This window comes from Pseudophryne corroboree, chromosome 2, assembly GCF_028390025.1.
Source record: "Pseudophryne corroboree isolate aPseCor3 chromosome 2, aPseCor3.hap2, whole genome shotgun sequence".
NCBI lineage: Eukaryota > Metazoa > Chordata > Amphibia > Anura > Myobatrachidae > Pseudophryne > Pseudophryne corroboree.
In genome coordinates, this window is record NC_086445.1 from 157,625,553 (window position 1) to 157,653,355 (window position 27,803).

General features: G+C 48.7%; 2 protein-coding genes across 3 annotated transcripts in view; one reads left to right on the plus strand and one right to left on the minus strand.

Moving 5' to 3' along the window:
- Window positions 1–6,964, minus strand: part of PROSER1 (proline and serine rich 1) — a 102,670-nt gene extending 95,706 nt beyond the window's left edge. Inside the window, exons 1-2 of the mRNA XM_063951868.1 lie at window positions 6,745–6,964; window positions 542–771 (exon numbers count right to left, since the gene is read on the minus strand). The gene's annotated coding sequence lies outside the window, so the exon portion shown is untranslated. The remainder of the gene's footprint in view (window positions 1–541; window positions 772–6,744) is intronic.
- Window positions 66–27,803, plus strand: NHLRC3 (NHL repeat containing 3). 2 transcript variants are annotated; one of them, XM_063951877.1, is made up of 8 exons: window positions 66–168; window positions 7,592–7,844; window positions 11,746–11,886; window positions 14,692–14,845; window positions 20,156–20,353; window positions 21,055–21,146; window positions 23,440–23,552; window positions 27,320–27,803. In XM_063951877.1, exons 2-8 carry the CDS (start codon window positions 7,665–7,667, stop codon window positions 27,543–27,545), a joined length of 1,104 nt encoding a protein of 367 aa, XP_063807947.1. In that variant the 5' UTR covers window positions 66–168; window positions 7,592–7,664; the 3' UTR covers window positions 27,546–27,803. The 2 variants fall into 2 exon arrangements, with proteins under 2 accessions (XP_063807947.1, XP_063807944.1); XM_063951874.1 differs by lacking the exon at window positions 66–168 and adding an exon at window positions 7,175–7,256.

Genomic DNA, 27,803 nt, shown 5'->3' on the forward strand with positions numbered 1-27,803 from the left:
ATCTTATATAGGTCACTCTGGGGAGGAAGTGTCGGTGCTGTGTGTCTGTGGTGTCACAAGACTTATTCAGCAGGCAGCAACATGAATTACAGGTCCAGATTCTGCATATCAGCCGCAGTGTTGAGCCTGACCCTGCTTGTGTTACTTTACTCTGTGGCTAAACAGGAGGTGAGCTCTACAAACATCCTGCACAATGATAGTTATTGCTTGCTGTTGCTAAGATACTGTACATATGGGTTCTTAAAAAAACATTTTCTAAATTTGCACTGAAATAGAATAATTAGTTGGAGGTGCATCATACATAATAACAAAATTAAAAGTATAGAGATGCGACTCAGTCCCCTGAACCTCAGTTCTTGTGACAACAGAGCTGCAGCTGCACACTACAGCAGGAACAAATGGGGGGGAAATAAGCCAGGTTCCCTTTACCTTCCACCCAGCCTGATGAAAGCAGCAGCATCTAGCAAAGATCCAGAAAGCAGAGGGCAGCTACAATATCCACCCCAGCCGGCATAACAACTTTTGCAAGCTGCTCACATACTTTAAAAGGGTCCCAGGAGCATTGCAGAAACATCACAAGCAGCACCACTATTAAATCCAGCCAGGTTTGGAATTACAAACAGCAGCATGTTTCCAGGAGATCTCAGCAGTAAGTGGGGGAGGACTCCAGTTGAGACAAAGAAACCAGAGAAGAGTAAGTTGGCAGCAGCATGGAGGACCTCGTGGAGCAGGAGCACTCCCCTAGTGGCTGGGGGCCATCAAGACAGCCAACTGGAACAAAGGAGAAGATAAAGGTAGCAGTACAAAACCACAGCACAGTGCAGCAGTACAAGAGTATGGGTTTTGCCAGCAAGCAGCGAGAGAATGCAGACACCTAAGGAGTCAGACAGCTCAGAGTCTGGGACAGAGGAGCATACGAGCAGACCCCACTCTACATCCAGTCCAGGGATAGGATATCGGGATTGTAGCTGTTGAGAGGAGCCTTTTCGTTGGAGAAGCAGGAAGCGTGGGTGCGCCAGGCTGCTACGCAGCAGGGTACAGAGTCGTCGCGGCTTCCGGCAGCTGCATCGGGGATGCCAGGAAGCAACGGTCCAGCCCACCTTGGCAAGGAGGAGATCCATCACCGATCGCCGGCACCAGGGAGCGGTTTCGGCAGCAGCAATCCCTGTGGTACCTTTCACTCCACGGAGCAGTCGCCATCATTAAAGGTCACGTGGAAGAGCATCTCCCGTGGTGGCCATATGTCGCTGTGCATCACCAGCAAGGGTCTACCACACGCAGCAGGAAGATCCCTGAAGCTACATTTGTGTCAGAGGGGCCGACGCACTCCTACCGGCACAGGGAGCAAAGTCATCAGGCTGAATATAGGGAGGACCACGGACAAAAGCAGAGTCCGCAAAGGTTTTGCATGAGGATCGAGATACATCAGGATCATTGGGCATCATCTTTTGTTACTCCAAGCAGGGCAGCGCAAAGGAGCAGCGAACTGCTTTACAGCACGCCGCAGAGGGATCACCAAGAGAGTCATCTGATTTGCAGGGAGTTAGGGCAAGGATGCAAAGGCACGGGCTATGCTATCGGTCGGCGAGGCCTCAGCATTTCCAGCGGTGCACGTGGGACACACCCCTACACTGAGGTCCCTTCCTTGAGCAGAGTCCTGCGCGGGAAAGGCAGTACACGAGGGGATCGTCACAGAGGTTGCCGCGAGCAGGGAGGAGACGGCACACGGGAGTGGTAAGACCAATGTCAATAACAGTAATGTGCATAATGTTTGTATTGTGCCAGGAAATGCGCAGTATGTTTCAGGATATTAGCAATGCTGTGTGTCATCTTACAGGGACGTCTAGCCAAGAACTGGGCAGAATGGGCAGGATGGTTAGGGTAAGAACATGCTTGTAAGGTATATGATGTTAGTGAAGTGTTGTTGAGGGTACGGACATGCTTAGAATGTATATATGGTTAATTAAATGGGTCAGAGCAGGGACACACAGAATGGGTTAGTTAATATGGAGAGTGCGGGTGGAGCGCGCAGCGGTAATGCCGGGGCTGTTCAATTAACTACCGTTAGCGCGCAGGCCGAGGGTAGGGAGCGCGCTGGAGTGCAGGTCAGCGACAGCGCATCAGAGTCAAAGGACGTAAGTCCCGCAGTGTGCTAAAGGAGCAGCTGTGCTTAGCAAGGGCTAGTGGCAAGTAGGAATTGACCGTCCAAGGGGGGACGTGGCATAAGATGGGGGCAGCTGGGATAGCTAAGTCACAGTTCTTGCACCAAGGAGGAGCAGGAGCTAGGCGTGCTAGAGTCATTTTACACATGCAGCGGCAAACGTACTTTTGAGCATGAACCCCTCATTTATTGCTGGGAGAGATAGTTCCACAGGCCTCCTCCATAAGTAGCCCCCACCCTCCGGAGGGAGCAGATACCATTTGGGAGGATTTCTGCTCCCCTCCCCCCAAATAGTTTATACGGCAGGAAGGCGCACTGATAGCCTGCTAGTGTCTCTGGCTGGAGCAACCCCTGACATGGCTATGATTATGATGAAGGGAGTCAACTTCATCGATTCTATTTATCTATTTATTACCGTTTATTTAGTTAGCGCACACATTATCCGCAGCGCTTTACAGAAAGAATAGTAGAACATTCACACCTGTCCCTGCCCCAGGTGAGCTTGCAGTCTATTGTTCCCTACCACTTGTACCCATACACACGTTCATTCTAGGGTTAAATGTGGTTGAGCGCCCGTAAACCCGCCAGGGTATATAATTTGTGGATTATAGGAGCAAGCCGGAGTGCCCGGATGAGGCATAGGTGGGCACGGAAAAAGAAGGAGCGGACTCCACACGGTGGGGGCCATGGGAATCGAAGACATGCCCTCGGTGCGGTGGCGCGGTGACGCTGACCATTGCACCATCCGATCGGCTATTTGCAAGGATTTCACTGGGCAGGCATGGCGCAAACACGATGAGGGGTTTATTACAGATATGTGACATGGGCCCTCTCACAGTTATTACATTTATGTGTCAGGGGCCGCTCACAGTCATTACATATATGGGGCATGGGCCTCGCACGGTTATTACACATATGTGACATGGGCCTCTCACAGTGATTGAATATATGTGATATGGGGCCGCTCACAGTTATTACAACACGGGCCTCTCACAGTTATTGAATATATGTGACAGGGGCCGCTCACAGTCATTACATATAAACAATACCAGCACCCTACTGTGTAATGTCAATCCTGCAAACTATTGAACAGCACAGTGTTATACCCCTTTTACACAGACTTGAAATCCAGGGTTATTGCCAGATCAAACTGGGTCGGGCCTCAGTGTAAACGGCCCCCCCAAAAAATAACCCGGTTCCAGTGACCCGGAAATCCAACCCCGGAGATGAACAGGGTTGAACACGGGTAGGACCCATGTTCAGGGGCAATGTAAATGAGTAACCCGGGTCATCTGACCGGAGACCCGTTAACAGCAATGGGAGAGCCCATACCTCCCAACTGCAGCATCCTGCGGATAGTCAGAAAATTGCGGGACAGGGCACACAAAGTCTCCACTGGTGTCTGCCCTGCTATGCTGGTGACGGGGTTAAGGTGAATGGATACAGCGCGCATGAGTGTGGCGTCCATTCACTACACAGAGACGGAGGCTGGGGACAGCCCAGCAGCTGTCAGGGTACTGGGCTTGCCACCAGTGTAACATAGGCACCCTGGGGTCCCGATCTGCTGATTTTGGGGGGTATTGGTGGGATGTGCTGTTGACCACTGAATGGATTTACTTATGTAAAGCCAGAAACACATATTTAGAGCAGACTTGTCATGCAGGAGAGTAAAAATTTTTGCCCGCTGTCCTGCAAATTGACTTGCAGCTCCTGGATTCCCACTGTCTGCAGGCGGGGCCTCTAGGGGAGTTGTTTAAAGGCCAGCCACTAACACCGCCATGGGGCTGTGAGTAGCACAGTAACGCTAGCACACTGGGCGAGACTGTTTCTCGGCAGTGGTGGGAGTGGAAGCAGTGGCCTCCTCTCCCCCCAAGGTGGCCTGTTAAAAAAACAAATTTAAGAACATCACAGCTTAAACTTTAAAGTAGTCACTTGGGCCATATTAATGTCTGACACGTGTATGTGTGTCACATATACTGTATGTGTTACAATGATGTAGGTGTGATGTCAGTATGTATCTCTGCTGTGTAATGTAGCTGTGATGTCAGTGTGTACCATGTCCTGCGCTTTGTACTTTCGTTTTCATCTACCACTGCAGGACACACCTCTGAGTGACAATAGATACGCCCATAGGTAGAGATAAACACGCCCCTTGGGTGGAATGTGACACGCCCCCTCAATGACACGCAATTTATAATCTCCCTGAAACTACTTCTCAAAAGTAGGCAAGTATGAGAGTGGCCACACCCCTAAACATGGGCCCCTACCACTGCATCCCCCCGGTGGGCCCTTCATGCCCCCGTCTGACACTGCATGGGCCTTATACGTACATATAAGTGGCTGGGACCTGTCACAGGCACCTGAATCCTTAGGGCTCAGAGAGAGTGCAAAAGAATTGGGGGAAGGCAGCAGCAGAAAATAAGAGGTCTGCACTGAAGGGAGTCCACGGATTAGAGAACCACTGCCAACATCACTCTTCTCCCCTGGAAAGCTACCCCCCCCCCCTACTTCCCCCAGCAGCATGTCTTCTTGGGAATTATAGTTCCGCAGGCTCCCCCAGGAGTAGCCCCCCCCCCCCTTTTCCTGAGAAAGCAGGGAATTCCTTTGATCACTAGCCATATGGCTGTTGAGAGGACTCTTGCTTCCCTCACATCAATTGGGGGAGGGGGGGGGGCTTTTGTGTTGGACAGAGCTGAGCAGAGGACTCCCACCAGGCCGGGTGATAACAAGGTTACACCTGGTCAATTGGAAGTACAGGATGCAGGCCAGTGAGATGGGCCACAGGTTCTAATCCATGTAGTGGCCTCTTGGCAATGTAGTTGTTTGCGGCATTGCCACATCCCCCTCCTAAAGTTGGCACAGGGAGATAGCGATCATCAAGAAGCACTTACTTCCCTGGACCCTGCCATAGCCGCAGCCCATGGGCATTCCCTGGGCGCCGCACCTTTCTTAGGATAAGTTGCAATGGTTACTGTTGCAAAATCAAAACATACCTTTTACCGTTGCAGCCAGTTCAGTACGGCAATACGGTCACGGGGCAAACATTGGGCTCCATCAGCTAAGAGTAAAAAAAATTGCGGCGGGACGCTTAGCGGCAACAGGCCTCTGGCACAAAAGAGCATTCTGGGCGAACCCTGGGGGGGAGCCTGTGAAACGTGGGCCAGGCACCAAGTTGCTGCAGTTTACCCAAAGGGGGGAAGTGCAGAATATGGTGTAGGTGGGCCAGCAGGGGGAAGTTTTTCCTTAATTTGGGTACCTTTCTCGGGTGCCAGAGCATCAGTCTTTAAGAGGGGCATCACACCACTGAGCAGGAATGCCACTGAAAATTCAGGAGGCACGCTTTGGGGGTTTAGCATGGCGACTCCCGCTGCCAGTTGAAGGGTTAAGGAGGCGCGGGAGGTGAAGATGCGGACAGTTATAAAACAGATGTTATGTCGATGGTAGCGACAGCATTGCTAGAGTGATTAGTGGAACCGCCGGCAAACACCCCCCTTTTACCCCGTGCTTCATGTAACTGGTTAGGTAGTAGTGGGTTAGGAAGCATTGGCCAGTCAGGTGCAACGGGCTCCAGGGGGGCAGTATGCAGGATACAGTCGGGGGCTGCAGCAGGAGGCATGTCATGGCAATGGTGTATTAGTGCGGCAACAGTGCATATCACAAGTGCAGGCCAGTGAGGTCAGGTGCAAGGCCGAACAGGCAACAGAGCGGGCCGACACAATGTGGTTTCGCCGTGGCGAAAACGAGCTCGGTAACATCAGGTCACTGGAGCCAGCCATCAGTCACAGCCACTAGAGGAAGTTCGATTCAGCGCAGTGTGTGAACCGCAAAGTGCATAGGTTTGCCCAAGAGCCGGAAAAGTTTGGGGTAGTAGCGCAGGGTGGGGCTTCGGTCCCCGGGTTAACAGGGACCTTGTGTGGCGGGGAGGAAGCGTTGCACAAGGCATGAAAGTAGGGGATTGTCAGAATGCCTCGCACAGCAATATCACGGCATGGGCCATACGGGCTGCGCGCCAGGTGAGGGTGCTGTGTGGATGGTAGCTGGTTCCAAAAGAGTAGGGGGCGTGGGTGCATTCCCCCAAGGTAGGGTCTTGCACGCCCCAGGTGTTACCAAAATTGTAGGGGGCATGGCTGCGTACCCCCAAGGTGGGGACAGGCACACCCCAGGTGGTACAACGTTGGAAGAGCCTTTGCGCACCCCTTCCCTTTCCTTACCCTGCGATTGGTTTGGTTGTGATTTATGTGAGTAATAAATAAAGCTGCGACCGATTTAATTGCCCAAAGTAACGTGGTCTTGTCTCAGTTATTTGGTAAGTCAAGTCGGGGTGCCGGTAAGTCGACCGCTCCATCCTTACTACTATAGGCCTGGAAACGTACATGGACATAGGCAGAAGGGTGACTTCTACGTTCACCTATAAAACCACAGCCCAGTGCTGATTTTATATGAAGTAAATGAAATAATATGCTAATTGCATCCACTCAGCGGGGAATAAACCCTGATAGGATGACACTGTGCAGGGCGGATTTCGTACATCGGGTTACTACCCTGTAATCTGTATCATGCTGATGGGGAATGCTGCTACTTACCGCCTGTGCACTGACTGAGCATTGTACATGTCCGGGGTTATTAACACAGGGTGTCCTCAGCCCAGGGCGGGCTGATCAGCGATCTGTTGTCCCAGTACTAGTACATGAAGGGATAGCACAGCAGCACCGCATACACGGCCGGCACAGCGCTGATCACACAGCAGGGACACAGCAGCAGCACAGGTTGCAGTCAGTGATACAATGTATCCGAGGCTGTGGAAGACTTCCGGAGCACGCACAAAGCCTGGGGTCCCTGTCAGGGGGGAATGTGACATACGATTATCCTGTCGCCTACTGAGGCACAGCACACAGATGTACGAGGCCTTCCTCAGCATAACAAGGAGACTCAGCACTGACACATCTATTACACCAATTACTCCCGCATGCTGCACAAATAAAAGAATAATGTATGTCATTGTTTTGTGTACTGTAAACACCCAAGGTCCCCCCTACCCACACTGTCGCCCTATGATGACGTATATCCATTAAACCCTGCAGTGCTGGAGGGATGTGTAAGTTACAGCAATGTTGGTTATAGTGACTTGTAGTCACTTGTATGTTACATGTATATTACACTGACATAATCAGTATATTGTATGTATGCTCTTTATAGCCAGCATTGTCTTGTCCTGAGATTGGTACTCTTTGTCTTATGCAGCTATTGTAGAACTGCAAGTCCCAGGAAGTTATGACACGTAGCTTAGCAAAGCTAGAGAGCCATAGATTGGCAGCCTCTGACTGTATATACTGACAAAATGGTTTGCTTATATAGGTTTTAGCACTGTAACCGTTTGTCACTTTGTTATAATGATATTATTATTATTATTAATATTATTATTATTTATAGGATGAAATACCTTATGGTTTGCAGATGACAACGTAATAACTGATGTTGGGATCCCTCACATGGGAGGGATAATATGAAGCTGGATCTTATAAATAGGTCACTCTGGGGAGGAAGTGTCGGTGCTGTGTGTCTGTGGTGTCACAAGACTTATTCAGCAGGCAGCAACATGAATTACAGATCCAGATTCTGCATATCAGCCGCAGTGTTGAGCCTGACCCTGCTTGTGTTACTTTACTCTGTGGCTAAACAGGAGGTGAGCTCTACAAACATCCTGCACAATGATAGTTATTGCTAGCTATTGCTAAGATATTGGGGGTCATTCCGAGTTGTTCGCTCGGTATTTTTTTTCGCATCGCAGCGATTTTCCGCTTAGTGCGCATGCGCAATGTTCGCACTGCGACTGCGCCAAGTAAATTTGCTATACAGTTAGGTATTTTACTCACGGCTTTTTCTTCGTTCAGGCGATCGGAGTGTGATTGACAGGAAGTGGGTGTTTCTGGGCGGAAACAGGCCGTTTTATGGGCGTGTGGGAAAAAACGCTACCGTTTCTGGGAAAAACGCAGGAGTGGCTGGAGAAACGGAGGAGTGTCTGGGCGAACGCTGGGTGTGTTTGTGACGTCAAACCAGGAACGACAAGCACTGAACTGATCGCAGATGCCGAGTAAGGTTGAAGTTACTCAGAAACTGCTAAGAGGTGTGTAATCGCAATTTTGCGAATCCTTCGTTCGCAATTTTAATATGCTAAGATTCACTCCCAGTAGGCGGCGGCTTAGCGTGTGCAAAGCTGCTAAAAGCAGCTTGCGAGCGAACAACTCGGAATGACCCCCATTGTACATATGGGTTCTTAAAAAAACAAAATTTTTTTTAACATATAGGCTGCTGGCCAGGGTCCCATGATTCTAGGGTCCGTCGAGCAGTGGTGGGCTGGTGCTTCCGGAGTTTATTGGGAAGCAGGTAGAGAATGCTCCTTGGCTGCTCTAATTGTAATTACACGCAATCAGAATGGACATGCATCATACTCTAACTGCCTCCCAGCTTGCAGCCAGACATTAATGGCCCAAATGTATTAAGCCTTAAGCCAGAGGTTCTCAAACTCGGTCCTCGGGGGCACACACACAGTGCATGTTTTGCAGGTAACCCAGGAGGTGCACAGGTGTATTCATTAGTCACTGACACATTTTAAAAGGTCCACTGGTGGAGCTAACTATTTCACTTGCGATTCTGTGAGGAGACCTGCAAAACATGCACTGTGTGTGCCCCCGAGTTTGAGAACCTGTGCCTTAAGCTGTGTACACAGGGCAGGGGTGTAGCGAGGGTGGCTCCGGTGGTGCACAAGCTCCGGGTGCCGGAAAAGTTAAAGGGCTTGCCTTGCCGCCGCCTGCCCCCCCCCTCCCCCCCTCCCCCCTCTCTCCACCCGGTATACCATGGGTGGAGGGACAGTCAGTCATAGAGGAGGAGGAAAAGCAGGGGGTACACACTGACATAACTAGGATAATAGGTAGGGAACAGGGCAGGTCAGAGGTAACAGCAGGAGACACAGACAGCCAGCACATACCAGAGCTCTGCCGTCCTCTTTATATGTTTCACAGTCTGCTTGTAGCTGTGCAGTGGGGGGTTACTTCAGTCCTGCTACACCACTCTCTGCCCCAGCTGCTCCAGCACCTCTTTCTGTCCCAGCTACTGCTGCAGTACCTCTCTGCCCAAGCACCTTTTTCTGCCCTGGCTGTTACAGCATCTCTCTCTACATTGATGCTGCAGCACCTCTCTCTGCCCCAGCTGCTGCTGCAGCACCTCTCTCTGCATTAGAAGCTGCAGAGTCACATGTATAAGCGGCTCTACTGTGGCTAGTAGCGTCTCTTGCCACGGGCAAGCAGGCTTTTTGCCCGGGATGCCGCTACCCTGAGGGCGCCGCCGTGGCAAAGCCGCTACTAATCCTCCCTCCGCGCTCCCCGGCCCCCGGCTGCAGTGAGTGCCGTGTGCGCCCGCTGCAGCCGGCGTCGCTGACTGATGCTAGAGGTCAAAATTGACCCCTAGTGTCAGTGCTGCGCTGCTATGGGAGAGACGTCATGACGTCTCTCCCATAGAGAGGAGCCGGCGCCCGGAGACAGCGGCAGCAGTGGTCCGGAAGCAGGAGCGAGGCTGGCAAGTATTTTTTTTTCTTTTAGGGTTTGAAAGCGTCACTACTACAGGGGGCAGATCTACAGGGGGCACATACTGTGGCCACAGCTACTGAGGGCAGATATACTGGGGGCACTGCTACAGGGAGCAAATCAACTGGTGGCACAGCTACTGGGGGCACTGCTACAAGGGGCACAGCTACTGGGGGAAGATCTACAAGGGGCACATATTGGGGGCACTGTACAGGGGGAACAGCTAATGGTGGCAAAGCTACAGGGGGACCAGCTACTGGGGGCAAATCTACAGGGGGGCACAATTACTTGGTGCAAATCTGGTGGCACAGCTACTGGGGGCATAACTGTGGCCACATCCCTCCCGTATGAAGCCACGCCCCTATTTTTCGCGAACTAACTGTTTTGTCACGTGGGGGGGGGGGGGTGCCAGTGGAAACTTTCGCACTGGGCGCCGAAAGGTGTAGAACCAGCCCCGACTGTGGCATAACGTATATATGCGACTACTGTGGTTTGACATCTATAAACGGCTCTACTGTGGTTATGATGTGTATAAATGGCTTTACTGTGGCTTAACATGTATAAGCAGCTTTACTGTGTTGTGTAACGTGTATAAGGGCATAAAGTGTATAAGGGGTACTACTGTGTAGTGTAATGTGAATAACGGACAATACTGTGTGGCATACCTCCCAACTTTGTCCTGGGACAAGGAGGGACACACGCGCAGCGGAAAAAGGGGCGTGTCCTGTGCAAAGGGGGCGTGGCTTCACGGAGGACCCGCGGCCACAAGCCACGCCTCCGTTTTCGTCACTGAGGGGGCATGCCCAGCGCTCTGTGAGCCGCTTGCATGCTCCCTCTCCCTCTGACTCCACTGAATAGACGCTGTGCACATGCGCACAGCGTCTATTCACCGCTGCTCTGCTAAGCAGGGCAGCGAGAGACAGAGCCTCCCAACAGCCCCCCCCCCCCCCACCACCACCGCGGGACACTGCGACCCGCGGGTGGGACAGCGGGACAGTCCCCAAAAAACGGGACTGTCCCGCGAAAATCGGGACAGTTGGGAGGTATGGTGTGGTGTAATCTGAATTGGTACTATTCTGTGACCACGCCCCTTTCCCATGAAGCCAGGCCCATATACTTTTATTGCACGCCTTAGGCATGTAACATGCACCCAATCCAGTACAGGATAGGGGGCGCCGAAACATACCCTTGCTCCGGGCTACATGGAACCTAGCTACACCGCTGACACACACTATTCAATTATCTGGCAGATTATCTCCCAGATCTGGCTGGTTGGAATGAAAATTTGGTAATGGATGAGAGCAAATGACAAGCGACCATTTGCTCCTAAACACTGGAAAAAGGACAAAACCTGTTGTTACAACAAATTTGGTTAGATCAACGCTTTAACCAATTTACATAAACAATAGTTTTGTCCGTCGAGCGTGACAAGCGCCTTGCGCTCTCGGTGGCTCGCTGCACTAGCCACGGGTTCTATTCCTACTCTATGGGTGTCGTGGACACCTACGAATGAGGATAGTCCCTGCTGGTCGGCATGCAGGATTGTGTGCGGGCGGGATTTAGGGGACTGTATTGTGACCGGCGGTCTCCTGACTGCCGGTCATATAACTGCAACCCAAGGTAAACACCCCATTAATTTTGTCCTCACCACTCCTTTTATTTATAGATGTGTCCTCCTTCACCTAGCCAAATGGCACAAAGTCCAAAGCGCACCAAACAGAGGGGCAGATGTATTAAGCCTGGAGAAGTGATAAAGTAATGATAAAGCTGTGATAAGTGCAAGGTGATAGCTCACCAGCCAAGCAGCTCCAATATGTAAATTGACAGTTAGGAGGTTATTGGCTGGTGCGTTATCACATTCCATTTATCTCTTCTGTATCACTTCTCCAGGCTTAATACATCTGCCCCAGGGTTCTCATGAAAAGCCCTGAAAGTAAACCTACTCTAGTACAGTATTTTCAGTGGAACTGTAGTAAATGTTATATTTCTCTTTCATATTTACAGGTCTGGCCTTATCCAGTGAAAACGGCACCGCAACATCTTTACAAACTGGATGTTGGCTGGCCTAGGAATCCTGACTATTTTACTGGTGTGCCCTATGATATTGCTGTAGACAGCCTCAACTCACTGATCTATGTAGCTCAGGTATTCCGTTTATTCTTTTCAGCAGGGATTATATTTTTATTTAATCCATCTTGTGCTCAGGGCCGGCTCGATCTTATTTTTTTGGTAAGCGAATATAGATTTTGGCGCCCCTTGATGGGATAAACTTTTTAGAGGGACAGCGCACAAATGGAGTGTATTCTCACAAGGAAGGGCTGTGGCCACACAATAGTACCCCCAAGGGGGTACAGGGAGATAGTGTGAAGAAGATAGTGGGTGACAGGGAGATATTTGCCGGCATATGGTTGATAAGGCAGGCTGGGAGTTGTAGTTCTGGATAGTTGCAGAATTCTTAAGTCTGATCTAATGTACAGTAAGACGACTGCTATCATTTGACATTTTACCTGTAACTAATACTAAAGTGCAGGCTCCTGCTTTCTCTCATCATCCGCCAGTGCAGCAGCAGCACCCTGCCTCAGAGCCGTAACTACCTGTGTGCCAGGTGTGCCTGGCACACAGCGCAGTTACCCTGAGGGCGCACGGGCAGCGGCTTGTAATGAGTCAAATTGACTCATTACACGCCACCTGTTGTGTGCCGTGCGTCGCATTGGAGGAGAGCAGCAGCGCCAGAGGCAGAGAAGGAGGAGGAGGAGGGAGGGGGACTGGAGCCGCAGCAGCGCTATGTCATTGGTAGTAGCGCCGCTGCAGCAGTCCTCTCTCCTTCCGTATTGGCTGCCCGGCGCTGCTGTGAATGCTGGGATGCGGTTCCTTCATCCAAGCATTCTCAGCGGCGGGCAGTCAATGTGGAAGGAGAGGGTGGCGTAATGTGTAAAAAGGGGGACGCTGTCTGCCGTAATGTGTAATAAGGGGACGCTGTCTGCCGTACTGTGTAATAAGGGAGACGCTGTCTGCCGTAATGTGTAATAAGGGAGACGCTGTCTGCCGTAATGTGTAAAAAGGGGACGCTGTCTGCCGTAATGTGTAAAAAGGGGGACGCTATCTGCCGTAATGTGTAAAAAGGGGACGCTGTCTGCCGTAATGTGTAAAAAGGGGACGCTGTCTGCCGTAATGTGTAAAAAGGGGGACGCTGTCTGCTGTAATGTGTAAAAGGGGGACGCTGTCTGCTGTAATGTGTAAAAGGGGGACGCTGTCTGCTGTAATGTGTAAAAAGGGGACGCTGTCTGCTGTAATGTGTAAAAAGGGGGACGCTGTCTGCCGTAATGTGTAAAAAGGGGCTCTACCTGGTGTAGTGGCGCTACTGTGCAGCGTAATTTGAATAATAGAGACTACTATGCACCGTAGTATGAATTGGTATTATTTTGTGGCCACGCACCTCCCCATGAAGCCATGCCCCCATATATTTTCCACGCGGCTGCGGCGCGCACTGCCCCTATCTTGCATAGGGGGGCGCCAATGCCGTTTCTTGCACACAGCGCTAAAATACCTAGTTACGGCACTGCCCTGCCTTTTCATATATATACGGTAAACCAGTGCTGCAGCCACATCATCATTTTGTATGCACATTAGAAATAAATTAGAAGATTAATGCTGGATGTATGGGGTAGTATTTTGTAAAGAATAGTGTTATTTACAATACACACTGCAGCATTTCAAGACCACTCATCTCTCCAGTGATCCTACATTACTAAATACTTTTGAGGATAATAACTCCATACTAGGAATTACATTACAGTATGTACAGATTCTGATTTCCTTGCCGACGAAGGAAGATGGATGCACAGGAATGGAGCCCGGGGAGAGGGATTGGGGATGGGGGGGGGGGGGGGAGTCTGTTTCACTGCTCAGCGCTGCTGGGACAGGATGCGCCGGGACTGGGAGGCTGAATAGGAGGTGCCGGGATTGGACAGGAGACTGCTGATGAAACTGACATCGCAGCGCTGGTAGATGGCGCCTTTGCAGCCTATTGCCATAAGCGGCTGCGCACCTAGCGTAATGGGCCGGCCGGCCCTGTTTGCTCTATGATAGTATTTGCTAGTGTAGGAAATTAATTATAATAGATGCTCGGCCACTAAATGTTGTCAAGAAATTCTCCTTTATGTAATGAATCTCTCTATCCCTAACCAGTCACCGGGTGCCCCTTTTTTTCAACCAATTTTTTACAATTTGAAAGACCCTTATACCGATTTCACACCACAAATGCCAGGTCGCGCCCGGGATTTGTACACTGTTACATCCCGGGTGCGACCCGGCTGAGACCCCTTTCAGACTGGTAGCCCTGACCCAGCTGATTGCAGGGTCGCTGACGTCTCCGTGTCACGTGTGGAGAGGCACCCATTCCTATTCAGTGAATAGTGTTGCATCGACCCTGCTTACCTGTTCACACTGCACCGCGCCCCAGGTTGAAGCCGTGTTCAACAATGGTCGCTACCAGAGTTGAAATACCAGGTCGCTGGACCCGAATTACTTCAACTGGCTCCGTTCATGTGCAATAACCAAGGATATTGCTGGCGGTCTGAAAGGGGTATTAGACAGACGCAAAGAAATAAGGTATTTGTGGTTGAACTAACACTTTGCATAAACAGTCAGACTGATTTAGAGGGTGATGCAGTGTTTCAGGCACCCGACCCTTACAAGCAGCTTCACTTCCTCTTGCTCCCAGCTGGACACAGTGATGGGGACAGTTAGGTCGTCGCTCTGATTTAGAGGGAGATGCAGTGTCGGACTGGGGCATGAAGAGCCCAATAGGGGAATGCAATGTTGGGGCCTGCTAAAGGACAACTTTTCATGTTATTGTGTTTGGTTTGTGCAGGCGGTGAAATAGGTAATAAATTATAGCAATGTTAGACATTGTGTTTGTATTGAGCTATTGTATTTGTGTCGTCCTAGAGAGGGGACAATGTACCCAAAGTTCTGGTGTTCACAGAGGATGGATATTACAAAGAGCCCTGGAATACTGACACGCTGGAGATGCCTCATGGTATATTTGCAGTGACTGGTCCTGAGTCCCAACGGTCAATATGGATAACAGATGTGGGGCAAGGTATTCACAATGTCCTTGTTTACTGCAAGCTGAAATACACACATGGTGGCCATTACCCTATATTGGGCCTCATTCCACACGCGGACACGGATATCTGGAAACTAAGAATGCACCTCAGAAAGGGGTTGGGTATGTGTTACCTGCTGCTGGGATCCCGGCGGTCAGCATCCCGACGCCGGGATCCCGGACGAAGAATGGCGGCGGGGGGTGAGCACAACGAAGTCTCTTGCGGGCTCAATGGGGATCTACACTCGCTACAGGTTCTATTCCCACTCTATGGGTGCTGTGTATGCAGGGGGAGGTAATGTGATTAGCGGTCTCCTGACTGCCGGTCACATAACTACATCCCTCAGAAATCAATCGTAGGCTGTGCATGGGCTGACACATGCATGTGCACGCATACAGATGCAGACCAGATCTCTCTTTGTGCATGAAATGAGCATTCTGGGCAGCAAGTGGGCAGTTACAGTTTGTATGCATGGAGCACATCTGTGTTGATGGGGTGTGGCTGGACTCTTTATGAGTGTGTTGGTATTGATGGGGTGTAACTGATCCCTGTATGAGTGTGTTGGTATTGATGGGGTGTGACTGATCCATGTATGAGTGTGTTGGTATTGATGGGGCATGGCGGGTCCCTGTATGAGTGTGTTGGTGTTGATGGGGTGTAACTGATCCCTGTATGAGTGCGTTGGTATTGATGGGGTGTAAATAATCCCTGTATGAGTGGGTTGGTATTGATGGGGTGTGACTGATCCATGTATGAGTGTGTTGGTATTGATGGGGCATGGCGGGTCCCTGTATGAGTGTGTTGGTGTTGATGGGGTGTAACTGATCCCTGTATGAGTGTGTTGGTATTGATGGGGTGTAAATAATCCCTGTATGAGTGGGTTGGTATTGATGGGGTGTGACTGATCCATGTATGAGTGTGTTGGTATTGATGGGGCATGGCGGGTCCCTGTATGAGTGTGTTGGTGTTGATGGGGCGTGGCTGGTACCTGTATGAGTGGGTTGGTGTTGATGGGGCGTGGCTGGTACCTGTATGAGTGGGTTGGTATTGATGAGGCATGGCGGGTCCCTGTATGAGTGGGTTGGTATTGATGGGGCGTGGCGGGTCCCTGTATGAGTGTGTTGGTATTGATGGGGCGTGGCTGGTCCCAGAATGAGTGTGTTGGTGTTGATGGGGCGTGACTGGTACCTGTATGAGTGGGTTGGTATTGATGGGGCGTGGCGGGTCCCTGTATGAGTGTGTTGGTATTGATGGGGCGTGGCGGGTCCCTGTATGAGTGGGTTGGTATTGATGGGGCGTGGCTGGTCCCAGAATGAGTGTGTGGGTGTTGATGGAGTGTGCCGCTGGCATTTTATCGACTGTCGGGATTCCAGCGTTGTTAACCTGAACGCCGGGATCCCGACAGCCGGTATATTAACTGCATCCCCAGAGAATTAGTGAATGGGAAGTAAAAAGATATAAAGGTAATATGTCTGCTTCCTGAATTGATGTGGTAGAGTCTGTCCCTTTCCTGAGTCGGTGTCATGAATATAATAGTGCCACTTTTTCTTTTTTTTGTCTTGAAATATCTGATTCTCTCTCCTATACAGATTAAATATGTCTCATATTGTCACTATAGGCTATATGATGACAGCTGGTGGGATGTAACAATCCTGTAGTGAAGATGTACTAAGTCTTGGAGAGACATAAAGTGAAGATAGATAAAGAACCAACCATTCAGCTCCTGTCATTTTTTAAACACAGCCTGTAACATGGCAGTTAGGAGCTGATTGGCTGGTATTTTATCTCTGTCCACTTTATCACTCTCCAAGGCTTAGTACCAGGGCCATAACTAGGTGCGTGCCAGTGGTGCCTTGCCCACAGCGCATATGCACTGTGGGCGTACCATCTGGCAGCACCACCTACACGGCCTTCCGCCGCTGCCCTGTATGTAGTGGTGTGCACTGTGCTCTTCTCTAGTGCTGAGCGCACCGCTACACAGGTTTGTACTTCCACCTTTCCACCCTATTAGAATGCTTCATTCCCCCTGCAGTGTCTTCAGAGATAGATGACGTCTCACCCAGCCCCAGCTGACTCCCACAGTGCTCTGCGCTGCAAGGAGCCGCACTGCGGCGTTTGGGGTGGAGAGGAGGAGGAATTACTAATCACAGTGCCCAGCGACTCCAGAGTCAGACCTCTGGTGACCTTTCCCACTCCTGACCTCAGTCACAGAGCTTGAGGTGGTGAGTAGTGCAATGTTATTTTATATAACTGTACCTGGCACAATGTAAAAGGGTCTCTCTCTGGCACAATGAATAAAAGGGGTTCTACCTGACATTGTAAAAGGGGAATGTGTAAAAGGGGGCTCTACCTGGCATAATATGTAAAAGGGGCTCTACCTGGCGCAATGTGTAAAAAGGGGCTCTACCTGGTGCACTGTTTAAAAGGGGCTCTACCTGACATAATGTGTAAAAGGGGCTCTACCTGGCATTAGAAAAGGGGACTCTACCGGGTGCAATGTGTAAAAGGGGACTTTAATTGGTGCAATGTGTAAAAGGGGGCTCTACCTGGCATTATAAAAGGGGACACTATCTGGCGTAATGTGTAAAAGCGGTTCCACCTGGCATTGTAAAAGGGGGCTCTACCTGGTGTAATGTGTTTAAAGGCCCTGCCTGGCGCAATGTGTAAAAGGGGGCTCTACGTGGCGCAGTGTGTAGAAGGGGACTCTACCTGGCTTAATGTGTAAAAGGTACTCTGCCTGGCTTAATGTGTAAAAGGTACTAACCTGGTGCAATGTTTTAAAGGTGCTCTACCTGGTGCAGTGTTTAAAAAGGGACTCTACCTGGTGTAATGTGTATAAGGGCTCTACCTGGCGCAGTGTGTAGGGGGACTCTACATGGTGCAATGTGTAAAAGGGGGCTTTACCTGGAAAAATGTGATGGGCTTTACCTAGAGTAATGTATGAAGGGGGATCTGCTGTACTGTAGTGTAATGTGTAAAAGGGGCTCTACATGGCGTAATGTGTAATAGAGGGCTCTACCTGGAAAAATGTGTGATGGGCTTTACCTAGAGTAATGTATAAAAGGGGATCTGCTCTACTGTAGTGTAATGTGTGAAAGGGGGCTTTACCTGGCGTAATGTATAAAAGGGCCTCTACCTGGTCTAATGTGTATAAATGGCATTACTGTGTGGCGTAATTTGAATAATGGAGACTACTATGCAGCGTGATATGAATTGTTATTATTTTGTGACCCCACCCCTTCCCCATGAAGCCATGCCCCTATATGTTTGATGCGCCATATGCGCGCACTGTGCCTGTTTTACTTATGGGGGGGGGGGGGGGCGCACCAATCCTATTTCTGGCACATGGCAGCAAAATATCTAGCTACAGCTCTGCTTAGTACATCTTCCCCCTAATTATTAGAGAGATTAAGTAGAGTAGTTGCCCAAAGCAACCAATCAGCTTTGAACTGTCATTTCAAAGACTGTGCTGGATAAATGACAGAGGCTGGTTACATTTGCCAACTTCTCCACTTTCTCTCTCCAAGGCTTGAACCATCTTCCCTGGTATCTGTTGTCATCACATAGCTCATAGATTACAATTTTTTTTTTTTTTTTTGTAATATCAACTTAAGGCAGCAAACCATTAGTGGGTTTCACTTGCAATACCATAGCTAACCGCATAGCTCACTACTGAATCATTGTGAATGAGGTTCTAGTAAGAACAGAAGTTTACGCTGAATGGCAGATGCTGTGGATGATATGCATAAATCATTTTCTGTAATGTATGGGCAGTAACTGTGGTCTAACCCACACTTGTCTACTCTCCCGGATCAGTCGGGAGGCTTCTGAAAATCGTGTGGCACTCCCGCCCCCCCGGAAAAGTAGGAAATTCTCCCAGAGTGCCGCCACACCCGGCACATAACAACCCCCCCCCCCCCCCACACACACACACACACACACACAGACACACACGCACACGCGCACACACACGCACTCAGAAGAGGGAGATGACGCGATTCACGCAGAATTATGTCAGCATTTTTGGGGGGTTTACCGCATTTGTGTATGTATTTACCTCCGTCCGCTGGGTCTCCACCGCACAGGGTAACACTAGCTTTTGCTGGCATTACCCTGTAGAAACCTATGGGGCATTTTTCGCAATATGATGTGGAGAAAGTTCCGTCATGGAACCCTCCCAGCATCCCCTGCGGCTTCTGCTGGTCTGCGCATTCGCAGGTGGACTCCAGGGTCATAGACCCGGAAATCCAGCAGCCACATCGCATCGCGAAGGACAGCTCTGATTGCAAGAGCTGTCCTTTGCAACACTAATCGCATATGTTAATACATATGTGATTAGTGTCTGCGCGATGTGTGGCGGGATGTACCGCAACAGGTTGGTACATCCCACCCTGTCTCCCTTTCAGAGGCTCAATACCTCTCCCCATGAATATCGGAGGACTGCGAGTGGTCGACAGTTACCTCCGCTCAGAGCACAGGTTCTGCGCTGTGCAATAAAAATACATAAGTAGTTTTCTTTACTAATGGGCAATGAGGGTCATTCCGAGTTGATCGTAGCTGTGCTAAATTTAGCACAGCTCCGATCATGAACTCAGACATGCGGGGGGACGCCCAGCACAGGACTAGTCTGCCCCGCATGTCAGTGCTGCAACCCCCCCCCCCCCGCTGAAGTGCAAAGGCATCGCACAGCAGCGATGCCTTTGCACTTCAAGAGTAGCTCCCGACCAGCGCAGCTTTAGCTCTTCGCTCCCCAGCCCACAGCGGCTGCGTGTGACACACAGCTGCTGCGGGCCACTCCCCGCACGGTCCGGCCACGCCTGCGTTGGACGGACTGCGCCATTGAAACGGCGGCCAGCTGCCGTTTCGCCCCTTCCCGCCCATCGACCGCCTCTGCCTGTCAATCAGGCAAAGGCGATCGTAGCGAAGCGACGGGCGGCCATGCGCCGGCGGTGCATGCGCAGTTCTGACCCGATCGCTACGCTGCGAAAAACTGCAGCGTGCGATCGGATCAGAATGACCCCCAATGTCCCCTCCCCAAATCCTTTTTCACTGATACACAGCCTCCACTATAACAGAGATGCCTCAAGACCATGTGATAGAAGTGGAAGATTGTCAAAATCACCAATTCATATTATCAGAGTAATGTCTATGCCCAATGAATTATAGGCACGCTGGTTTAACTAAGGGTAAAATGGCCAGCTAAGGAAAGTGAGAGCTGAGGAGTAGGGAAGTCTTACCATTTGCTTTACCCTTGAATAACTGTCCATTGCATTTTATGATGATCTCTTGAATTCTTACTGCAGGAGCTTATGGACACACTGTAAAGCAATACACACCATCTGGGGATCTACTTAAAGTCCTTGGCACACCTGGTATAGCAGGATCAAGCCTGAGTCCACTTCAGTTTGATCAACCTGCAGCCATTTTTGTTGATGGAACTAATGTGTACATAGTGGATGGAGATGGAGGGCTTAACAACCGTCTTCTCAAGCTTTCTAAAGGTAATAGTTTCATTTTCTAAGTTGATGTTTATAGCATAAACTAAATTCTAACATTGTTTGCAAACCAACTTCCTTATTTACATGATGCCTGGTGCCACTTAGTTTCCAGTAGGGACACCTTGGCAGCCATTTTGTTTTATCACCTTTTTATACATGTTTAGCTTGTGTTTATTTTCACACTTTTCTATCATTTCCTCTGTCTTTTACTATTGTGTAATAGGCCCTACACACTGGGCGATATCACTCAAAGATATGAACGATCTTGTTCATTAATGAATGAGATACCGTTCATATCTTTGAGTGTGGAGGCCGCGCATCGTTCATCGCTGGTGCCCCATCGGCTGTGCATGCAGGCTAATATGGACGATCTCGTCCATATTTGCCTGCACTTCTATGGAGCCGTGTGACGGGGGGAGTGAAGTAACTTCACTGCCCCCCTACGCCGCCGGGTCGCCCGTCGGCTGTATCCGCCGTCGGGCAGCTCAGCAGCGGATCTTTAAATGTGTAGGGCCCTTTACAGTAGTAAGGAGAATCTGTCTCCTTCTGGTGGCAACAAGTATGTACTGCATTTCTAGCTTTTGCTTTGTTTTCAATAGGAGATCAGGCAGAAAAAATATATATACATTTTTGACTTATAAATGATCTGTGTAATATTTTATTTTGTATGACTAGTCATATATTTGTTTTTCATTATGTATTAGATTTCAGCCTGCAGTGGACTATGGGAAGTAATGGAACACACCCAGGGCAATTCTACATCCCTCACCATGTTGTAGTAGATGACGTGGGACGTGTAAGTCTGCTTTTGTTATAATGTTTCAATTATTTTTTCCCTTTAAGCCAATATTTACACCCTGTGTTTGATAACTCTAAAGATGAAATTTAGAATATCCAATGTGAAATTTTTTATCAAATACATACATAGAAACCGAAGAATGTTTTAGTGCATCTTTTTAATGGTTTGATACAATTCCTGAAATGTATTCCTTTCTATTTGGTGTGTGAAGAATTAAAATTCTGCATTTCTAATAAAAAACTAATTAAAAAAAAATCAACTGTAAAACAAAAATATTGGATAAGCTTTCAAGTATCAAAGAAAATAAAGTTGACATGTTGCTCATTATATATCTATGCTTCTATTATTATTATTATTATTATTATTATTATTTATCTATATGGCACCACATGGGATCCGCAGCGCCCAATTACAGAGTAAACAAATAAGCAAAACATGAAGACAGTGACTAACAATTCAAAACAATATAGGACAAGAACAGGGTATATAGATATAGCTACATCAGCAGACAATACTGACATAAGTATCAGGGTGGCAGAAAACCAAGGGATTTGGTGCCATCAAAGGGAGTATTGAAATGAAGATAAGTAAGAGATGTAAAAGCACATGAGGGAAAAGGACCCTGCTCATGAGAGCTTACATTCTAAAGGGGAAGGGCACACAGACACAGATGGGGTAGAAAGTGAGCGTGGGCCACAGAGGACTTAGAATGACAGACAGCTGGGTTTGGTGAAGCAGTGGGTCTTGCGAGCCCGTTTGAAGTTCTGTAGAGAGGTGGAGAGTCTGAGGGGGAGAGATAGAGAATTCCAGAAAAAGGGAGCAGCACATGCAAAGTCTTGGAGGTAGGAGTAGGAGGAGGTAATCAGTAGGCAGGAGAGTCGGCGTGCATTAGCAGAGCGAAGAGGACTGGTGGGAGTGTAAAGGGAGATAAGGTCAGAGATGTAACTGTGAGAGGAGTGGGTGAGGGCTTTGTAAGTGAATGTGAGAAGCATGAAAAACTTTTCTATGAAAAACCTTTCTCATTTTACACCTAAATGTTACTGACATATTGGAATTGTTTCAGTTAGACTTGCCGCACGAGTCCATGTAGGTGCAGCTATATGCCGCACTTACGGTAGTGCCGGACTTGCTGAATTTTATTCGCTACCCTTTTGGGCGACTTACAAAATCCCAAAATCCGCAAGTCTGGGGTGAGGATGTGCCATGTGGGGCACGAGATAAAGTGGTGATGCAGTATTGTTATGTATCTTGTTACATATCTTGTTATGTTTTTTTATTTTTTTTGTTTGTTTTTTTGTATTTATGGCAAAATGTGCATAGAATTGTTTTTTTGCCGTTTAATATTCACACAATGTCCGTTTAATAGTTCAGGCCAGCACCTGTCTTTGGTGAAGTATAAAACGCAAATGCTTTTATGTATGGCTCGCAGCGCCCAGGTGTCCCTGAGGTGACTATATTCCAGGCATATTACATTTTCTAGTTTTGTATAGGGATTCGCCCAGTGCCTCTGATAATGTTCCAGCTACAGTACCGCAGGTGCCAGGTTCAGTGGTTTGCTCGCTGCTTAACACTGTGCCCATGCCTGAGCAGTAAGTTACTGTTGATATTCTGTGCCAAACTCTCTACTGTTTCTGGCCCAGTCTGTCTACTGAGCATTACTATGTTCTTCTGACTTACGTTTTTGTCCAGGTGTGTAGCGCGTTGCATACTGATGGCTGCTTTTGCATGTGGATATTATAACTGAAGTGAAGGTGGGATACATGTGAAAAGTTGGGGACGCTCACATGTCTACTAGATATGAAGAGAGGCGGTCTCAATAATATTATACCAGGGAAATGTTCTAGCTGTAATATTGGCACCTCAGTCAGTGTGTACCCTCAATTGCGCACTTCTGTTGGTCGCATGCAATATCTTCTGATTACTCATGCTGCACAGCCAATCAGAAGATATTGTGTGTAACCCAGTGCAGTGTAATGAAGGACGGAACTAGGTACTGTTGTCGTTCATTACATTGTGTAGTGTGTATCGGCAATCTCTGCTGATCTAGGGTGTAGGGAACTTGCCGCGACTATGGCCAAGATTGCTGGCCTAAACTGCGCTATATTTGTGTGTAGCATGTAAAGCAGGCAGTATTTTTCCTGTACCCTGACACCCCCCCACCCCCACCCTCATGTTTTGTTGAGGTACAAATCTTCATCTTTTGCTCCTAACTGCAGATAGTCCATAGTGTAAGTTGCATATATCTGAGCTGCTATTCCTCTCTGACAGCTGTCTGTCTGTGTATCTCTAGGTGTGGGTGGCAGATCGCGGGAATAAGAGAATACAGGTGTTTGATAATATCACAGGAGAATGGATCGGATCATGGGACACCTGTTTTTCTGAAGACGGACCCTACTCAGTCAGGTACAATTGTAACACTTGTCATTGGGCCTAACTCAGCTTGGATCGCTATTGAGACAGAAATTACGATTTTCTCAATTGTGCTTCGGCTAAAAATCGTATGTGATGAGCTGCCCAGAAAGGAAAAGGACGCCCACCGATGCATTCGCAAAATTGTGTATGCAGTCGCTAAACTGCGATGCATACGCAGAAATCAAGCACCATCGACAGTTGCAGATGACCCACAGCTACTCAGAATAATGAGGATGCAGACGCACCGGGTGCCATGCTTTTAATCGCAGGAATCACAGTTGATGTCAGATGCATGCCCCGAAAACGGCCGTGACACACCTGCATTTCCTCAACCACTCAACGCCATGTGTACGCCCACGAACGCCCGCTGTCAATCGGCCTGCAATCACATCCCGGCAAGATGTGATTGCAGAAAAATCGCGGGTCACGCACGCACAATGCGTTCACAGTGCATGCGCAGTTGTCCAATTTGCGATTTTGCATCTGAAGCTGAATAAGGCTCATAAAACATAACTGCAGTGTCAGCTGCTAAAATAGAGTTTTAGAAGTTGTGGTAAATGATTTCTGTATTGTAAAGAGCAAAGTACGCTACTAGCTGGCACCTGTTCCCATAAGGATTTTTTTCACGTTGAGGGAGCGGGTAATATGCATATGCAGGTATCAGCTCTTCCCCTGGTGTAGTAGCCTGTGACTGAATGTGATAGGACTGAGACTGCCACTTCCTGCGTTTCTGCACGCTTAAATGCCGCCGGTGATTCAGACCATTGGCGCACCATCGCTGTGTCTGTGTGTCCAGGAACGCAGCCACTTTCACTAACCTGTACGCAACACTACCGAAGCCCATGAGACAGACTTATTTTGCGTTCACTTCCAGTCACCACCCAGGAACACCCATCTGTTTTGGTCACAACAGCACCTTTGTGCATACATCTCTGTGACGCAAGTGCCGTAGGGGTTTTAAGAAATTATCGTGCTTGCACAGTTGCTAAAAATTTCTCGCCTTCATGAAGATTGGCATTGCCTCTAAATCAGGACCTGAATATTCTGATAACTGGACATTGATTGCAGTAATTCTATACAAGCTTTATTTTCTGGGCTTTTAGTCAGTCTCACTCAGTGCTTCATTCCTTGGGACACACTAACAGTGCATTTCTTTCCAGAATTGTAAGTGGAATAATTTAGCTGTATCTCTCAATCTTTAAAATGTGTCAATCGGCAATGATTACGCCTGTGCTCCAGCAAGGAGATCGGGCAAACATGCACTGTTAGCGTGTCCCGGAGACTTGATTTAAGTAGTGCTGGTCTAACAATGACAACCAGAGACTGTGATCTGTCTGTGTTCTGTTGACCACACGCTGTTCTACCTATTGGTCCAGTCCCCTGTGTCTGGGGATTACAGCGTTGTCCATATGAAAGAATCCATTGTACTGTTCTGTGGATGTAAATGCTCCCACTGCAGGACAAAGCTTAAAACAGCTTTGTTTTAAAGACAGCTTTGCATGGGCCAATATACTGAATTCAGAAGCTACTGATTGAATCTTTTAGTGGCCTGTATAGCACTACAGGTCCCCAGCCCTCATCGCAACTGAAAACCTGTAACCGACCCAGAGGCAGGGGGTCCTGTCTTCGAAACTGTAACCGGTAGCCGCCCAGGGACCCCCCTTCTCTGTCCCCGACACATAGGCCCGGGAGAACTCCCCTCCGCCGCCTTCTCAGGGCTTTGTGCTTTACATGCTTACTATTGTGCTACCCTGCCACGCTGTAATTGCTTACTGGCATCATGTACAATACGGAGAGAAACTGAACTTTCTGAATGTGGGTTTGATAATGAAAGCAACTGACTGGCTAGTTCATATAGTCTAATGCACATTTTGCTTATATTTGTGGAAAGTATCTCGAATGTTTTTGCACTGTGCATGCTATGCAACCATGCATACATAAAGACTGGCAGGGCAGCGTCAGAGACAGAGCCTGATTCCGAGTCATACACAGGAGCGACCAGTGCCTTCCCAGATTTGCTGCATCCGTCAGAAGGCACATCATCAGATCACCACTGGGAACATCGGATGGACCATCGGACACCTGTGTAACCGTGAGATTACTCAGAATGTTCTTCGCATCTATGCTTCCAAGGCTAGCGAATATGCCTCAGAAGACGCTGGCTTTGGCACACCTCAGCAACAGTGCCGACATGCCCCCATTTACTAAAACGCTCCCTCTCCCCGCACTCAAACATCTCCAGTGAGCCAATCACACTGCGAGATACTTCACAATGTGACTGGAGCCCCAACACCATTATTGCACATGTGTACAATAGCTCCAGCGCATGCACAAATAAAACACAAATCGGTCAATTGCAAACGTATCCAAATAGCGTACACCTCTGTACATGCCCCACAATTCAGTTGCTTCTCCACTTGCGACTTAAGTTGTAATGTGTCATTCTCAATTACATACAACTTGTAAGATGCATAAATAAGATAAATATTTAGCAAATTGATTGTAATTCAGTTTAGACAGGTGGAAGAAATATGTGGAGTCTTTATGTAATAAGGTTCCCAACTCAAATATGGCAAACGCTGCAATGGCACATAGGGCCTTATTCAGAATTGTTAGCAAAAGTACACAAATGGGCAAATCCATGGGCCTAATTCAGACCGGATCGCTCGCTGGGTTTTTTTTTCCTCACTGCTGCGAACAGATAGTCGCCGCCCATAAGGGAGTGTATTTTTGCTTTGCAAGTGTGCGAACGCATGAGTAGCAGAGCTGTACAAACAGATCTTGTGCAGTCTCTGAGTAGCCCAGGACTTACTCAGCCACTGCGATCACATCAGCCTGTCCGGGACCGGAATTGACGTCAGGAACCCTCCCTGCAAACGCATGGACACGCCTGCGTTTTTCCAACCACTCCCAGAAAACTGTCAGTTGCCACCCACAAACGCCTTCTTCCTGTCAATCTCCTTGCGATCGCCCGTGCGATTGGATTATTCGCACAAACCCATCGCTGAGCGGTGATCCACTTTGTACCTGTGTGACGTGCCTGCGCATTGCAGTGTGTACGCATGCGCAGTTCTGACCTGATCGCAGCGCTGCAAAAAATGCTAGTGAGCGATCAGGTCTGAATTACCTCCCATGTGCAGTGCAGGTGGGGCAGATGTAACGTGCAGAGAGAGTTAGATTTGGGTGGGGTGTGTTCAAACTGAAATCTAAATTGCAGTGTAAAAATAAAGCAGCCAGTATTTACCCTGCACAGAAACAATATAACCCACCCAAATCTAAAGGGGGGTACTCACGGGAGAGATGTGTGCTGAGCGATCTTAACACAGACCGCTCAGCACACATCTCTCACCCCGCTCAGCACAGCGCGATGTGCTGAGCGAGGGGGAAAGCCGACGGGGGGCCGCTCACTTCACACAACGGTGAAGTGTGCGACCCGCTAGATTGAGCCTGCATGCAGCTCAATCTAGCATCGGCGATAGCGATGCGCGGGGCCGCGCATCACTATCGCTGGAGGGCATACACACGGCAGATCCGTGCTTAAAATCTAAGCAATCTAGCAAGATTGCTTAGATTTTAAGCACGGATCTCTCCGTGTGTACCCCCCTTAACTCTCTCAGCACGTTACATCTGCCCCCCCTGCAGTGCAACATGGTTTTGCCCAGTTGTGTGGTTTTTTTTTTTGGTTTGCTAACAAACCTGAGTAACCCCCATAATACATTGAATAATATTTATCCCCTGTTTTTTTATCTTTCTTTCAGATTTACGTCAGACAGGAAGTATGTGGTGGTGGCCCAACTGAATATAAGCAGACTGATGTTCTTGGCTGTTCCTGCAGTAGGGAGCATTGGAGACTGCCAGGTTGTGAGCACCATCCAGATGGCCGATGGGGTCCGACCTCATCTTGTAGATGTCAATAGAAAAACTGGCTCAATATACGTTGCAGAACTTGGTGCTTTACAAGTGCAAAAATATGTACCCATATGAAATGAAAATCAATGAATAACTGCACTGTAATATAATTACGGAATTTAATATATATAAAATTTCTGGTGAAATGTACAAGTTATCATGGGTGGCAAGGGTCCCTCAATTTCAGGGAGCGTCCCCAATCTTTATTTTATTCCCTAGATATGTACTCTGTATAGAATTACTTGTTCTGCATACTGGCTGTACATCTCGGAATCTTTCAATGTTCATATTCAATTTGCATATCCAATATATGAAACTTTTGGGACATTGTGA